The sequence below is a fragment of the Haliotis rubra genome, unplaced genomic scaffold (assembly GCF_003918875.1).
Source record: "Haliotis rubra isolate DU_JTF1 unplaced genomic scaffold, ASM391887v1 Scf654, whole genome shotgun sequence".
In the NCBI taxonomy this organism is placed as follows: domain Eukaryota; kingdom Metazoa; phylum Mollusca; class Gastropoda; order Lepetellida; family Haliotidae; genus Haliotis; species Haliotis rubra.
Genome location: NW_025767362.1, coordinates 168,417 through 185,028, shown reverse-complemented (window position 1 = coordinate 185,028; position 16,612 = coordinate 168,417). Strand labels below are relative to the sequence as shown.

General features: G+C 37.3%; 1 protein-coding gene across 2 annotated transcripts in view; it reads right to left on the bottom strand.

The window, feature by feature from the left end:
* Nucleotides 1–785: 785 nt before the first annotated feature.
* LOC124257247 (AF4/FMR2 family member 4-like) overlaps nt 786–16,612 on the bottom strand; it is a 118,074-nt gene continuing 102,247 nt past the window's right edge. Inside the window, exons 12-20 of one of the 2 annotated variants that reach the window (XM_046691260.1) lie at nt 13,386–13,560; nt 10,281–10,435; nt 9,985–10,042; nt 9,401–9,540; nt 8,947–9,021; nt 8,180–8,276; nt 7,767–7,883; nt 7,158–7,359; nt 786–6,877 (exon numbers count right to left, since the gene is read on the bottom strand). In XM_046691260.1, the coding sequence (XP_046547216.1) occupies nt 6,768–6,877; nt 7,158–7,359; nt 7,767–7,883; nt 8,180–8,276; nt 8,947–9,021; nt 9,401–9,540; nt 9,985–10,042; nt 10,281–10,435; nt 13,386–13,560 (1,129 nt within the window). In that variant the 3' untranslated portion in view covers nt 786–6,767. The remainder of the gene's footprint in view (nt 6,878–7,157; nt 7,360–7,766; nt 7,884–8,179; nt 8,277–8,946; nt 9,022–9,400; nt 9,541–9,984; nt 10,043–10,280; nt 10,436–13,385; nt 13,561–16,612) is intronic. The other variant, XM_046691261.1, reaches the window with a different exon arrangement.

Below are 16,612 nucleotides of genomic sequence, written 5' to 3'. Positions count from 1 at the left end.
AAACATTTGATGGGTAGTATATTTAGTAACATCAGACACTTACCACAGAACCCCCAGCAGTCTGCATTGCAAGAATGCCCAGATATCAGAGGATGTCTCACTGGGGTTCAGAATGACACCATTTGTCACATGTAACTTTGTTTTCTCAATGTGCAGGCCTGTGATAGCACTTGGCTGTGACTGATAAGTGTCATAAATGAACAGTAAAACTTCGGGTTTCTACAACTGGTGTATATTATATCCATTGATGTTTGCACACAAAGAAATATGGACGTTTATAGTATTTGTCATGGTGTATTGTTTCTTTGTTAGATTATCCATATAAGCTAAGACAAGGCCATAACATGCATGTGAGTAAATACATGTGTGTTGTTCACCATGCATGGCTTGTTTTGTGGAACACTGATGCACACATATGAACATCCATAATTTTCTTGTGAAGGAATCCCCCAGGGGTAATATCTACAGTGATTCTGAGTTTATTCCACAGATGTTGATAAAGTTCATTAATGATTCATGTCCTTCCACACTGCTCTTTCAATGTTCCTCACACAACAAAACATTCCATTCGGTACTAGTACCAAACGTCCACACACACCATGGCTCTTATAAAACAGCATCAGCACATCACTGAATGATTTGTCAACTACAAATATAGCTAACAAAATGTATAGTACTGACCTTTCAAATGTCAATAACACACAATATTCTTGGGCAGTTTTATGGCTTCCTTTATGTTTTATCTGTGATATGTGAATAAAGAGAAAAATAACAGAAGTCTTACATCATAACTGCACATTTTTGTATTTAATAATGAACATGAAATGATGCATATATAATATCTGGAGCATAGTCTGCCAAAGCTATGTACAGCAATGGCATGAGGGATGAACAACTAATGGAAGCAGAGAACAAAATAACCACGGTAACAGAACATACACAACCTGTGAATGAGATAATGTATGCAGAAAAAAAAATAATGAAAAAAAAAGAATAAGAATGTCACCATGAAATGAGTGGCAGCACTCAAATAAGCTGTACTCAACATTTCACACAAATGTGGCAGCCTAAGATTACTCCAAATAGGACACGGTGCTGCATCTGTTTGCTCAGATATTTACAATGAAACAATGAGCATGAGAGTATCTGCAATATCATGGAAAATATTGTACATTTCCATTTTGTAGCTCTTAGGCAACATCACAAAAGATTGGCATTTCTTCTGCTTGAAGAAGAAATGTCAGCTTTAAAATATTAAAATAAACTACAGCTACAAAACAGAAATGTAATTTGTAACCTAACCATATTTACAATGGATGTGAAATTGTTAAATGATGAGTACAGCCAAGACTCCCTTCTGATATTGCATGAGCATGGAGTCCAAATGATCAAAAACTTTGTACACATGACAATGATCACCTGATAGGCACAGTTCATATATAGAGAAACATTTGTTGAGAACATGTCAGTAGCGATATAGATGTTCTGTGGTTACAGCAATTGACTATGAAATGCATCATACAAATAGGTTGAATTCATTTATGCAAACTCAAATCACAATTTAAATCTATGGCAATAACTTTAATAAACATATCTGTTATTAGTATGTAAATAACACTAAACAGCTCTCTGGTGCCTTTCAAAATGTACAATCTACAAAGCTTTTGACGTTCTGGATTCTATAGAAGAAAATTGGCATTCTGAAACTAAGATATGTCCATAACTAAAATAATGACAGATTTCCTGCCCTTAAAGCATGATTCCCTAAACATTATGCTTCAGAAATAAATTTGGTCTCAGCACTGAAATGTTAAAAACAGTTTCATATCTGTAAGATAATGCACAAAACTGTCTTGTCAACTTATCTAAGCCGGCATTAATTCTTAACCCCCAAATAAATAAAATCATGTCCTTTGAGGTCAATAAATAACTACATAAATTATCAATATGCAATTCAATCATTATAAAACATGTATTTTGTGCATAATTTGTTAACAGTATTACTTACTGTTGGTAGATAGATCATCTACATAATAGGTATGTACAAAGTTAAGTAAAACAGACATAAATAAAAGAAGTACAATGTACAAGAACTGATAAGACACATGTTGAAACAGCCAATCCCCCCTCCCTCTTTCCCATGATGGCATATTTCACTTTCAGCAATGCCAACGTCACACAGCTTAATCCAAAAGAACAACAAATTCTATTTCAGATGTTCTTAGTTTTAGGTCATAGTTCATTTGTATACTTATTTCAGAGTCATGGGAAAATCCTTTTCAATTAAACCCCACAATCTTAATTTGAATATTTAGGAATTGACAGTCTTGGTAAGACAGATTTCATTCCTTGTCCATTATTCCTAGTATTCTTTTGTCTTAAAATCCCTAAAATCAAAGAAATGAACTAGGAAAGACATCCTCATATATATTTGGCTTCATGGTGTCAGCACTGGCATCATTCTGATCCAAATGACTCAACATTAAAGTAGGCATATGCCTGATCAAACCCACTGTGATCAAAGTCCCAATTAAAGGAATGATTGTAAGTAAGAAACGGGTCCATAAAAAGGATTATGTCCAAATGAATTTGTGAATGTTTTGCAAATCAAGGACTGACAAATTTCAAGGAAATATTCTATCTGTAAATACTGTGCACATATGGATAAGATTTCACCTGTAGCTTGATACTCATAATTTGAAAACATGTGGGAGTAAAAAAAAATTGGACTTAGGAGTTTTACTTGTTAAGTAAATAACCATAATCCAAATATGTCATTTCAATATCAACTTATGGAAACTACAAAAGTATATTACATTTTCCCTTTTAGTGGAAGCAAAAGATAAACACTGATATGGTTTGCGTGTATAGAATGATTTCATTGTTGCAACAAATGGGGCTTCATCAAATCAGAACAATATAGAAGAGTAAGTGCCTAAACCTTGGACTAGAAATGTAATTACTTTTATACACTGAAATGGTCCAATGTCTGCTTGCTCTTCATAACAACTACCCAAAATACAATAAAAACAATTACCTATTGTATTGCATATTGATTGTTTATTGCATATCTTTACCCATAAAATATATGACCTTAAAACACTGAATGAACTGGGTTAAACAGCTTTTTATAAACCTCTCATTTGATTTCAAATTGAAGACTCAAGCATCAGTGTTCCTCAAAGTAGTATTGGTGTTGACGGCTGACAACATTTGGCTTGAGAAATATGATGGTTGGGATACTAGTGAAGTCCAAAGTTTAGGTAATTACAGAAGCAAAGAGTGTGACTGTCCTGTCACCACGGTTACGTGAGCTGCATAGGTGTAACAATTACATGCAACAATGTACGACAAATTCTAGTAGCACTTATGATACAGTAGCACAAGAAATTCTTGTTGGGTGAAACTTATTTCATTGTTTCATGCAACGAACCACTATAATGCAAAATAATTTTGTCAACAAAATAGAATCAAGTATGGAATTATAGTAAGAATGTGAATGTACAATTATTGACTGCAAGTAATCATTTTGATTGCATGTGCCTGTTGGGCATTGTGCTGTCGCAAACTAAGGTTACAGGTGTGCTCCCTCAGATGTCTCATGTTTATTATCACATCATCTCAGTAACAGATGCATTGATACAACACAATTTATTCATACAGCTTAGTTCCAATCTATTATTAAATATGATTTATTATTAGAATTGCTTTCCTCTTTAACATTGTGATATCATGCAGCAAGCAGATATTTCATTTGTCAGGATTATTTTGGAGTGAAACATATCATTGTAGTGAATCTGTTCTCCAGACTATTGGTCTATTATTTGATTTGTAACATGATTTTTCATTAAGATCTCACATGTGATTCTCCACAAAGCTTTGATTGCATCCTGACTACATGTCAATAGTGTAGTAGAACATCAATATATATTGCAAGTTTAGTATTCATGAACATTGCTATAAAAATACATCTTTTAAAGAATATGTTTTCTCTTAATTATAATAAGGAATATAATTTAGATTTCTATAACATCGCATGCAAAATACTTGCAGTTTTGAATGAATTGTCTGCACATACAAATGCTGTTTTCCCTGAAGTACAACTGCAGCCTGACATCAGAGGAATACTGAAGAGGACTTGACATGGCCTTTGCCATAAAGGTTTTCAAGTTTACATCAAGACATTTGTATCATGTGTAGATGATGCTTACAGCACCACATTCTGTCTGACAGTGTACATGTAATGAGTTGCCTTAATGCAAGATTGTCAGTGACAAGCCACATGAATAATAGTTAGTTACCTCCCTTTGTCAATCATGATAGTTGTGATTGGTGTCGTACATAATTGGGGAAATAAATATCAGAATTTTGAATTCTGCAAAATAATATCTGATGAAGGAGAATATTTGACAGTGTCTTGGGTGAGCAATACTGAATTTCACAATGCATAGGAAGAAATGCATAACATCATACTTAAGTACAAAACACAAGGATTCCGTTTGTTGGCCCCATAGCATAAATTAATTGCTGTATGGCCAAACATATTCACAAAATACAATTATGACTGATAAAACACTGAACAGATTTCTCATCAGTATGCTTGCGAGGTTAATTAACTACCGGTTCTACTTATACTTTTAAAAGATAAATACTACACCAAACAAAAGCTGATTCCTCTGTTGCCAAAGTCAAAAATGTTTCTATCACAGGACATAAATCAAACATCAATGATTAGTCATTTTTAGAAAGTATGTGAAACAACTTTCTTCTGGAACACTGATTTACTGCATGGGAAACTCCAGAGAGGTGATGACCATGTGTCTTACTGATGATGTTGGAATGAGGGATGTGACACTCCGATGCTGTCTCGAGAGCTAGCCAGGATATGGGTTTAGTAGACTGGTGGCAATGTCATAGCTGTCATGGCATCTGCTGTGGAGTATTTCCTCATGTTATTCCAACCTCCATAGTCATCCAGTAGCAGCACCACTGGCTACCCATTGTCACATGATTGAAAGCTACAAAACATGATGGGCCTATTGCTACTGACTCAGACCATATTGACTGGCTCAAACACCATCGTATTGGAGTGTATATGTATATGTATATATATATATATAAAAGATATACATGTATGTATATATATATTTATAAAAATGATCATGACACAAACGAAATGAGACGCATGACAACTGTACCATATATGTATAAACTGGAAGCAGAAACACATGAACCCCTAATCCCAAAGAAAGATATTATGATAGGTTTTGCCATGTACATACATGGAAAGGTGAAAATATTTTCCAGTGTCTTGATATCCTTTAAATAATTCATCACTCTAGTAACAATAAAATACAATTTCATGTATGTGCAAATCTTTTGGACAACTTTTGGCATTTTGATTCCTATCATGAGCCCATTGACTGGTTATTTCCCAAATCCAACAGTACAAGACAAGAGAGAATCACAGAATAAGGACACAGCACTTGTGTAGGTCGACGAGCCAGCCATAGACGCCAGTCGTGAAGCTAGGGAGCTGTCAGTCGACCAAATTGAGAGCTAACACCAACATGAAGAACAGCAACACAGAAGGGAGGATTATAGGGAGAGGGGACATCACACAAATCCCAAACAATTTCATAAAAGGTAGTCGGGTATAACACAGTGAGTGGAGTGGACTTAAAAACAGAAATACCATCATTTCAAAAAGGTATGAGAATATGTACAGCTGAGAATAGCATCCAAACTGGTGGTAGTCTTCCAAACAAATTTACAAACAGAAAATGGTCATGTGAGTACAAAAGTAAGCCACATGTTTCGAGGGGTCAACTTCCCTCCCAATGTTGTGGTCACAGAAGCAGCAGCATCCTGCCAACTTTAACAGTCTACCATTCATAGTGTCAGAATGTCCAGCCAACTGTATGCAGCTTCAAACTGTCAGTTCTATAGGGTGAGATTCTCAGGGCAGGCTTTCTGTACGTGCATCCACAGGAATTGCATATGACTTAGCCTGCCTCTCTGTATTAACAAGAGAAGGTCTGTTCACACACACAGGTAGGGAGGCCTGCATTTGGTTGTGGACTAGGAGAGTGGGAAAACACCGAGATCTGTCAGTCACTGTAGGCATGTAATTAGCTGCTCCTCTTCCAGGGCAATAAATTACAATAAATAATGAGCACTGGGTTATGGTGATGGCCATTTAGAGGGCACATATTGGATAATCAGTCTTCACATATTTCAGGGATCTGATGGATCTTGTTTGCTGTTTTACAGCCACTGGGGTTGATTCATTAACTGGCAATGTGTTGCACTGTGGATATATCTTCAGAGCTGAGCTGGATATGTCCCATTCATTGAGTAAAACATGGCCGCCCTTTGGAAGACAATATGTCTGTCAGATGAGTTCAAGAATGGGTTGAAACTGAGCCATGAAGACTGTTGCCATACTTTCTCGTTGAGTTTTCTTCATTGTTTCATTACGTGGTAACTCTGATGAATGAACATGTCCTAATGATATAGCATGTGGCAATAGGCAACGTTGATGATCAGTACACTGAAAAGCACAATATTTTGTTGGTATGTAGGTCTGGCATGATACGGATTTCACAATGCTGCAGCCAAGATGTGAAGGGAGCACTTATGGAGTCAATATTCTCAGTCCTTGACATATCACATTATACATATATAATGAGACTGTGATTAGGCTGTTGACCATTTTAGTTCAGCACCTGGTTGTGTTGTCAGTGAGCACTGGGACAAGCCCTATGTCATGTATCCTTCAGCAACCGTAAACCTTCATTCACATAATATACCAGCTGTAAGACACTACTGTGTAAGGACAGAGGGCCACAGGTGTTGTCAAGGACATCAAAAAATTCTGAAACAAAGAAATATATATATAAGATTACCACCATTGAGTGGACTTATTGCTCCGGATATAAAATAATCATCATATAATGTATAATATTTGGATATCACATTTCATCATAACTACACTTATTCTAAACAAATCACATGAATAATTCTAAACAAACTTTTCCCTGCTTCACTTATATAGTCTTGAAAATCAAAATGAGATCCTATATTAAGAGAAAAAGAAACATAAATGCAAGAATCATGTGCATCACTTCAAAATGTACAAGACAATTTCAGCGTACCTTTAAACTCCTGTGCAGCAGTATCTGCCTGCAACCAGAGATCATGACTGGTGACGAGATAACCAGAGAAGTTGATATATTGTTGCATGACGGAATGCATTCGCTGGGAGACATTGATAGTCCCTGGCGATGACATTGGAGTGGTGGCACTTGAGCTTAAGTTACCATTTGTCAGCTTGTTGGATGGCAAGTCACAGCTACCCTGTAGACAGTGAAGTCATAAATAACATTTCATGCAATGTTAAAACTGAAGGTGCTTTGTGTGGTATAAATTACAGAGGTTAACCCTGTAAAGCATTCACATTTTACGCATGACAAGAATCCCTGGACGTTCTTGCTTAATTTCAAACACTGTTTCAAGTATCAATAACAGTTACTAGATGGACATATTTCAGAACCCATAACAAATCATGTGTCTCAATATTGATTACAAACATGTTAAAAACATAAGACCAAAAGTATAAATTAGTAAAGTTTTTCTGTATCAAGTTAGGCTGAACAACTAAATGGGACATGTCAAAGTATTTGGTGAGTTATCTCCCCTTCATCATCACTTGCCCAACAGAGACTTGAGCCAGTGGCTATGTTTGTAAGATTAGTGGTACTTGCCTGTGATCCGACTGAGCCAATGCTGCCAGCAGGGGAGCGTGTTGGGGAGATGGGAGGTGGGGTTCCTATACTGCGGTTTGGGATGCTGCTGAGATGGGGGGACTTGGCTGAGGCAGTCTACAAAACACAAATCAGGATTCAGAGACTGGCTGACAAATGTTCCGCTTAACACACATCAAAGTGAGCAGTACCCTCAGGATTTTTTTACACTATTCATACAATGATCATTTTCACAACCTCAATATGCAACATAAATCTTGAATTTTAACATTTCTACTTGAATGGACAGTACATGGAGAGATTGTAACATTTCCAAACTAAGAATGTGTTGTATCAGCAAGAAGTACAAATGAAGAGGTAACTTTAGATGAAAGTTTCATAGACAGCAGTACTTTGTGCTTCCTTGTACTTACTTTGGTGTTGTCACCATCGATGATTTTCTTGAATTTCAATACTTCTGGCCTCTTTAACTGAAATAACTTGAGACATAACAATGACTGGATGCGTAATCTGAAACAGAGAAAGTATCCTATCATGAGCTTTCTCATAAAATATACACCAGTAACCATTAGGACAGTTGGCACAGACAACATAACTCAACAGAATTGTTATTACCAAAGTCTACAACAAAACTCTGTCATATCACAAGAAGCCATTAAATCTTCCTAATGTTAGTGACTGCTACAAGCAAAGTGTTCCCAGTCTAGCCAGCCTTAAGAACCAGCAGACAGGTCAGACAAATATATCAGCAGTAAGTATGGTTATGACAAGTAATCAAACATGATGAAGTGATGCATCACGAATAATGTGACTAATGCCTCGGGGGCTTCTCCAGCTTCTCCAGTGATTGTCTGGGGCAATACGCAGCAGATTCATCTCATTTGTCTGGTGTCAGCAGATGACACAGACACACACACCCTATTGCCAGTAGACTGCTTTGTCTTGCAGACAGACATACAGATTACACGCTGACTACTGACTCATACTGTCCAGCCATGGACAAAGGTCTATACACTTACAGACTAGTGGTCAGTTTCTACCAGACAGAAACAGTGTCAAACACAAATCATTCATAGCTGGGATAGTGAATGCAAGATACACATTATTTGTAACCATGGTAACTGTAAAGTTTGGTAGCACATTTACTGAATCTAACCCAGAGAAAGGTCCAAATACTTACAATAATACTGATAACCTCTTGTCTGTGATGGGCATATCAGGGTCAATGCATGTTACCCGCACACGAATCACTTGTCTGTATCAAAAGAATACATGATCAGATATTCGATAACACTTTCAGAAGCCAATATTAAATAACCTAACACTGCTGTCAGAATATGAATTTCTGTCTGTATAATGTCAAGATTTATCCTGTCACTTCAGTTTGTAATATCCTGTTTGCTCAAACATAGTCTTCACTTTGATGGCACTTTTTCAAGAAATCTCCACTCCAGAATGGGTATGTGCAGCATACAGAAGTAAATATGGTACTACAAAATAATTTTACTTCCATCTTTGTGCAAAATTGACGCAGTGATCTTTGTACAGAATAGTTGTTCAATACAGTTCCAAAATATCATCCTGTGTTTATAGCATGCTGTGTTTATAGCATGTGTACTGATGATGTTACTCACTTGAGTAGTTGAAGTGTTTCATAATACATGGTGAATATCTTCTGAGGTTCACTAATTGCCTCCTTCTCCATGGCACAGCCACACTGGACGAATGACAACACTGACTTGATGTACAGGGAGAATTTGGCCGGTTTGTCCTTCTGTTAAACATGCAACAAAGCCAGGAATAAATAGGGCTGTCCACTGATGGACAAGTATCTGTGTGGAAGAAATAATTACAATACAACAATGTCATGCCTATATGCTCTTCAGCAATCTGCAGTAGGCTACATGAAATATACTTGGAGCTCCTCTGCAATATCATATACATCATGACAAAGTGGAATCTTCAACAATCTAGATATCTTCAATAATCTGTTACATTATGTAAATGAAGATGATAAATATTCAGTCACTGGATTGTCTGGTCCAGACTCGATTATTTACAGACCACTGTCATATAACTAGAAAATTGTTGAGTGTGGCATTAAACAACCAACTTCAATAATCATGTGTAAGTGGAGCTCTTCAGCAACATGATACATCATGTGACAACAGAGGAGACAATTACAAGGCATGAAGTACAGTAGATAACAGTGACTTACATCAGCAAGGTGCTTCAATTCCTTAGCCTTAGTTAAGTATCTTTCTGCTGATTCCAACCTGCAACACATTTACAGCAACGTTATCATTCATTGATTTCATGGGATGATAATGTATGGACAATATAACAATTAGTCATTAATGTTCCTTTGTGTGAAACAAAGGTATACTGTGAAGATGGTTCCTTGAGAGGAGGTTCACATTTCGTCTACACATAAAGTTGGGGTTTCTTTTACAGTTTTGTTTGCAATAAGTCTACACTAAACTACTAAATGTACTGAGACTCTTTAAAGCTCACTTTTCATCCTGGTGACATCCAGATTGTGGTACCCGTGGTGCATTATCCTGAGTTGTGTCTGACTTGACACTACTTCCTTCATTGTAAGAGTGAAAGGGCAGGTGATCCTGGCCATTTTGGTGAGGCACATCATTCTTATCTTGCTGTTGACGCTGCTTAAAATAGGAGCAAACGATAAGAGCTGATATGTATTTCATAAATTACCAGTTGTCTACAAACGATAAGGATGATTTTGAAAACATCTTTGATTATATTTGATTTGTCATTCTCTGATATCTGATATCCTTCTTTCTGACGTTTAATAATGCATATAAAACGTCACAACTAAAAGAAGAAGGAGAAAGGAAATACAAATGGTAGAAAAATATCAGCAACATAAAATTGCTGAAACATTATGCTAATCCCAACAAAGTTTTCATTGCGAAGGCAGCATGAGCTGTTTACATGTACAATAGGACATTAAAGGTAGTGAAACCAGAGATTTGTCCTGTGAACAAGATCAATTGGTATAGCCATGTTTACTGTAACTAGTTCTGTATAAGCTGCAGCATATCAGCTGACTGACTGCCAGACCAAACAAGACAGGAATGTCAGCCAGTCATCATTGTTCTGGGCCAGCTATCATGGCTGTGTCTCTCTCACACAAACATATCAGCAAGGGTACACATGTAGCCTGTTAGCAGAACTGATCCTGATAAAGCCCGGGTCACGTCTCTAATAGCTATTATAGAAGATGTTACACAAATGCAAGAGTCCCATTGAACACATCTCTAATTTCATGTGTGTAAGTTAAACTGACTAGTATCAGGGTATTAAACCAAAGACAATGCTTTTTTATCAAAACATCTTAATTGGGTGAAAATATTTGTATTCCTTTAGTTTGGCTAAATTATAAATATGTCTGTATGTTGAACAACTTCTTGTCTGCCAAAAAATAAACACATAAACCAACACTTGGATCAATGGTAGCACAAAGAATATACACTTAAGGATGAGAGTTGAAGCTAAAATTAACTGTTTCAAAATGTGTAAAAAGGTTATGAGTCTCCAAATTATATCAAAATGCCATTCTTACGAGCAGTTTCCCCAAAACAATAAAATCCTTGATGCAGAAAACATGTTGAGAATATCATAGGAATGCAGTTTCTCCTCGTGACAAGCTGAAGCTATCATGACCTGTGTCTGAATGGGGGATTTTCCAGGCTGCACTTAAAGGCCTGCATGCTTAAGTGTTTAGAAAGGGAGCTGGTGTAAGTAAGATGATTATAGGGGACTTCCAGTACTGGGTCAAAACAATACTTGTCAGCAAGGGATCACTTCCACATGTTATTTACATATATATCTCCTCAACTACAACCAAATGCACATCTGTGTTAGGACCTCCAACATGAAATTTATTAAAAAGGTCTGACAATGCTCGATAGTTCTTTTAGTTTGAAGGGAAACAAAACTCCAGCTTTGAAAACCTTGAAATAAGAATTGGTTGTTTCTTTGCGGAATACAAATTTGCTTACTATGGACTAAATTTCGACTGGTTTTACTTGTGTTTGATGGTAGTCTGACTGCACTGACAAAGCAATACCTATTGGAGGATCGAAGAATGAGAAGTTGTCTATCATAACAAAGGATATACAATAAAGAGGTAGAGTCAACTGACGTGGTCTTGTTGTTTATTAATGCTTATAAGACATAATACATGAATCTACCAGTGAGTGAGTGAGTGAGTGAGTGAGTGAGGTTTTACGTTGCTTTTAGCAATATTCCAGCAATATCACAGTGGTGGACACCAGAAATGAGCTTCTCACATTGTACCCATTTGGGGACTCAAACACAGGCCTTCGGTGTGACGAGCAAACGCTTTAACCACTCGGCTACCACACTGTCCCGAAGCTACCAATCAAATCAGTCTTACATACACTAAAAAATACTTCAGAAAAACTAACAGGTGATAACAAACGTGGTGAATGAAATACGAGATCTGAGATAAAATATCACTAGATATGATGCTTTGCCATTCAAATTGTATTTTCTATACTGCTAGCTACAGTAATGCACGCAGACATACAGATTGGACTGTGTGTGTTCTCATGACATAAGCTGGACATTTGAAATCAGCCAAATGCCTATTTGCAAGAAATCTATCTGTGATTCAGTTAAAAAATACCCAATATAATGTCAGAGAATTATGTTGTAATGCTTGATTGAAAGTAGAATTTATCAGATAATATTTATTCCAATATCAAAATATCTTAGTTGCCTCTTTTACAACATATTTATGTTATTGGAAATATTGATTGCCACTGCAGATAATTTTAATCAGTATCTGCGGAAGCCTCATGCATGTGCTACAGCAAATGACAGCAAAATCGAAGATGTCTAATTAGTACTCTATAGTTATTTGTGCAGAAGTATAGATTCTATTGAAGTTGTGGTTGTAACCAGATGATGTAGAAAACATCATCCTACTCTACATCTACTCTACATCTCTTCAGTAAACATCAGTTATCAGTATGTGGTATGCGCAGTCAAATGCCAGAAACAGGTGTTTTTTTCACTGCAGCTGTCGCATCCTTGGTGTAAACATTTATGCTGCTGATTCTGAGCCAGGGTTGAAAAAAACTATAGTTGATGGACTAATGATTTCAAATAGATGCATATCCTTTAGCAATAAATAAACCAGATGGACTATCGGTGCCTTAGCATTTTCAATCAAGTTGTTTCAGATGCAATTTTCAACAGAACTGATCTGTGAGGGTAGAATATGACATGTGGACCAGCAAAATTCTGAGTAAACTTTAGAGCTGGGGATTATGCTTAAAACAAATAAAAACACTCCAATGGATTCCCACATTGCCTGGTGTAATTTCTGCATTAAACATACCTATCTAGCATAATCTTGTTTTGTGACAGATCTGTCAGCAGGTCAGTAAAGTGTTGTCAGCAGACATTATAGTGTTTCTCATTCATTCCTTTACTTACACTTGCTAGTATCACACAAATATAAGCAATCTGTTGCCTAGCTAAACTGCCATCACAACATATTGTAATTCTTGAGAATTCACAATCTATAAAATATTTAGACAATGGACTAAATGCAATGTTTACCTTTTTATGCTTGTCTGGACTTGAAGGCTCTTTCTTGATTTTATCTTCGATCTTCATCTTCTTAGACTTGCTGCTGGTAATACTGTGCCGACTAGATGTGCTTGATGAACTGTTCCGTCTTTCCCCAGCTCGCAACTTGCCACCACCTTCACTTTCCCCTTCCTGGCTGCCATTACTGGAGAAGAAACAGTGGTACATGTTAATACAACACTACCCCATCATCCTTTCTGGAGGACTACAATGTTACTACTTAATACAGAAGGACATCCTAATGAGGTGAAACACAAGGTAAAACTCCCACCTCTTCACACTCCCATTGCTGGAAAAGAAACGTACTGAATATAACTCTACATCCATATCAAGCTAGCCTTGCTGGAGAAGAAACATGTACTGAAATCAACTCCACCTCCTCATCACACTCCCCTTGCTGGAGAAGAAACATGTACTGAATACAACTCAACCTCCTCATCAACTCTACCTCCTCATCACACTCCCCTTGCTGGAGAAGAAACATGTACTGAATACAACTCAACCTCCCTCATCAACTCTACCTCCTCATCACACTCCCTCTTTGCTGGAGAAGAAACATGTACTGAATACAACTCAACCTCCTCATCAACTCTACCTCCTCATCACGCTCCCCTTGCTGGAGAAGAAACATGTACTGAATACAACTCCACCTCCTCATCAACTCCACCTCCTCATCACACTCCCCTTGCTGGAGAAGAAACATGTACTGAATACAACTCAACCTCCTCATCAACTCTACCTCCTCATCACACTCCCCTTGCTGGAGAAGAAACATGTACTGAATACAACTCAACCTCCTCATCAACTCTACCTCCTCATCACACTCCCCTTGCTGGAGAAGAAACATGTACTGAATACAACTCAACCTCCTCATCAACTCTACCTCCTCATCACACTCCCCTTGCTGGAGAAGAAACATGTACTGAATACAACTCAACCTCCTCATCAACTCTACCTCCTCATCACACTCCCCTTGCTGGAGAAGAAACATGTACTGAAATACAACTCCACCTCCTCATCACGCTCCCATTGCTGGAGAAGAAACGTACTGAATACAACTCAACCTCCTCATCAACTCTACCTCCTCATCACGCTCCCCTTGCTGGAGAAGAAACAATGGTACAACTTATTATTACCCAAGAGGTCAACGTATGGGTAGTTGCATACTAATCTCATACGTCACACGAGTGTCGTATCGCGATGACCTGTGCCGTAACGACTTGACCTGAGATTCTAACGATTTGATTGGATAACCGATGACCTCTCAATTAGGTCACATTCTGACGTAACTATTTTTTCATTCACAACAAACACGTGAATTCATTCATTCTACAACTTAAATGCATTGTGGGAACGTAAACATTGCGAACGTTGCCGTGTCGCTGTTTAATTGTGAGCCTAACTGAGACATTATATCTGTCGAAAAACATAAACGCAATGTTTCCACCAGTGATGTAAGCCGAATGAAGCAACTTGGAAACCAAGAAATGAGGTGCTACGGAGTAGTTTACTGTGGGAGGCTGTACGAGGCGATGACAACTGACATGCATCTTGACGTCGGTTACCAAGGCAGTGACGTCACTACAGTGTGACGTCATGAAGATATTGTACTACAGTACAAAACTCATCCGCAACCTCTTTATGAAACCGGTTATGGTTTGAAACCAAAAACATAACAAAAATACGCTATTTTGTTAATTAAATGCATGTAAGACGTGGGTAATAAATACCACATGAGGTCTCATTACATACGAAACTTGTGACCTCGCTTTTTCTCGGTCAGATACCATAGGAAGGACACTCTTTTCGTATAATTTGTATGTAATGAGACCTCGTGTAGTATTCTCTATATACATCACTATTTCCTCACCACTCTCCCCTTCTTGGAGGAGAAACATAAGTACTTAATACAACACTCCCTCATCATCACTTTCTCCTTTTCTTGAGAAGAAACAATGGTACAACTTAAACAACACTCCCTCCTCTCCCCTTCCTGGAGAAGAAACACCAGCACTGAGTACAACACTCCCTCATCAACAAAGGTAATTTCAAGGGTTATAGGATGTGGCAGGACAGTTAAGAACAGACGCCCATTCAAAGATTCTGAGATCACCAAGACTAGGGCAGCTCTGTTGTCACTAGCACTAGGACAGGAAGCTGATTTAATGACCGGTCGGCCTTATTTCCATCCATGACTTTTTACATAAATAGGAAATCACAAGTAAAATGGGACATACATAGTGATGGTAGGCACCAACAGGTACTTTGTGGTACCCCCTTTTCATAGTAATATCTCTACATTGGGGCCCCAAAGGGCCCTTTTATTTTCTTGTCAAAAACTGAAACATGGGGATAGTTCACAATTTCTTCATGTTTGATTTCGCGTGAATGAAAGGTTGGTACTATGGCTTATTTTATTTCCACAATCATAAAATGTTTTTCTCCAAATCTGTGACTTTGGCAACCTATGATGATCTTTTCACCCTACATTTGATAAGATATTAAAATGAACTTGAGCCGAAGGTTTGTTCACTTTCAAGTATTAGACCACTTTTACAAGCAAGTATCAAAATATATGTTAAAAGAAGAACAAATTCTTGTCATTCATATTTATATGTTTCTTACCACTTCACAAGTTGTGCATATCTAATCCTAAAAAAGGACCATATCATAACTCACCCTCTCATTAAAGTCAAGAGTTTGGAGTAGTTTTTAATGAAAACCACAGGCTGAACAGCAGCATGTCACATTTACAAACAGAGACAACTGTTTGAAGCACCAATAAAATACTGTTTGCTAAACACACATTTCCTTCACACAATTTGTATATGTCTTTAAAGTTGGATAAATGAGACAAAGCTAACTTTTATCATTATAATGATGGTGAGCAAGCATAAGCAGAAATAAAACCAAAGGATGGCCAGTTGAAATAATCCCTTGATAAAACACACCCCAAATTATCTTTTTGAGAACATACTACCCTGTCCGAAAGCCTTTAACTGTAACCAACATTACCTACAATGCAAAAATTCACCTGAAGGGACCAAAATATTTATTTTTCTTTGGAGGTCTGCAATTGACCAGCATCAATGTTAAGGTGTATAAAGATATCCATTTTCTTTGGGTCTAAATGGAGGCCAAGCCAAATAAGCCATTGAATCAGCAAAATCTCATCAAAGTAACAGAATCATTTCTCT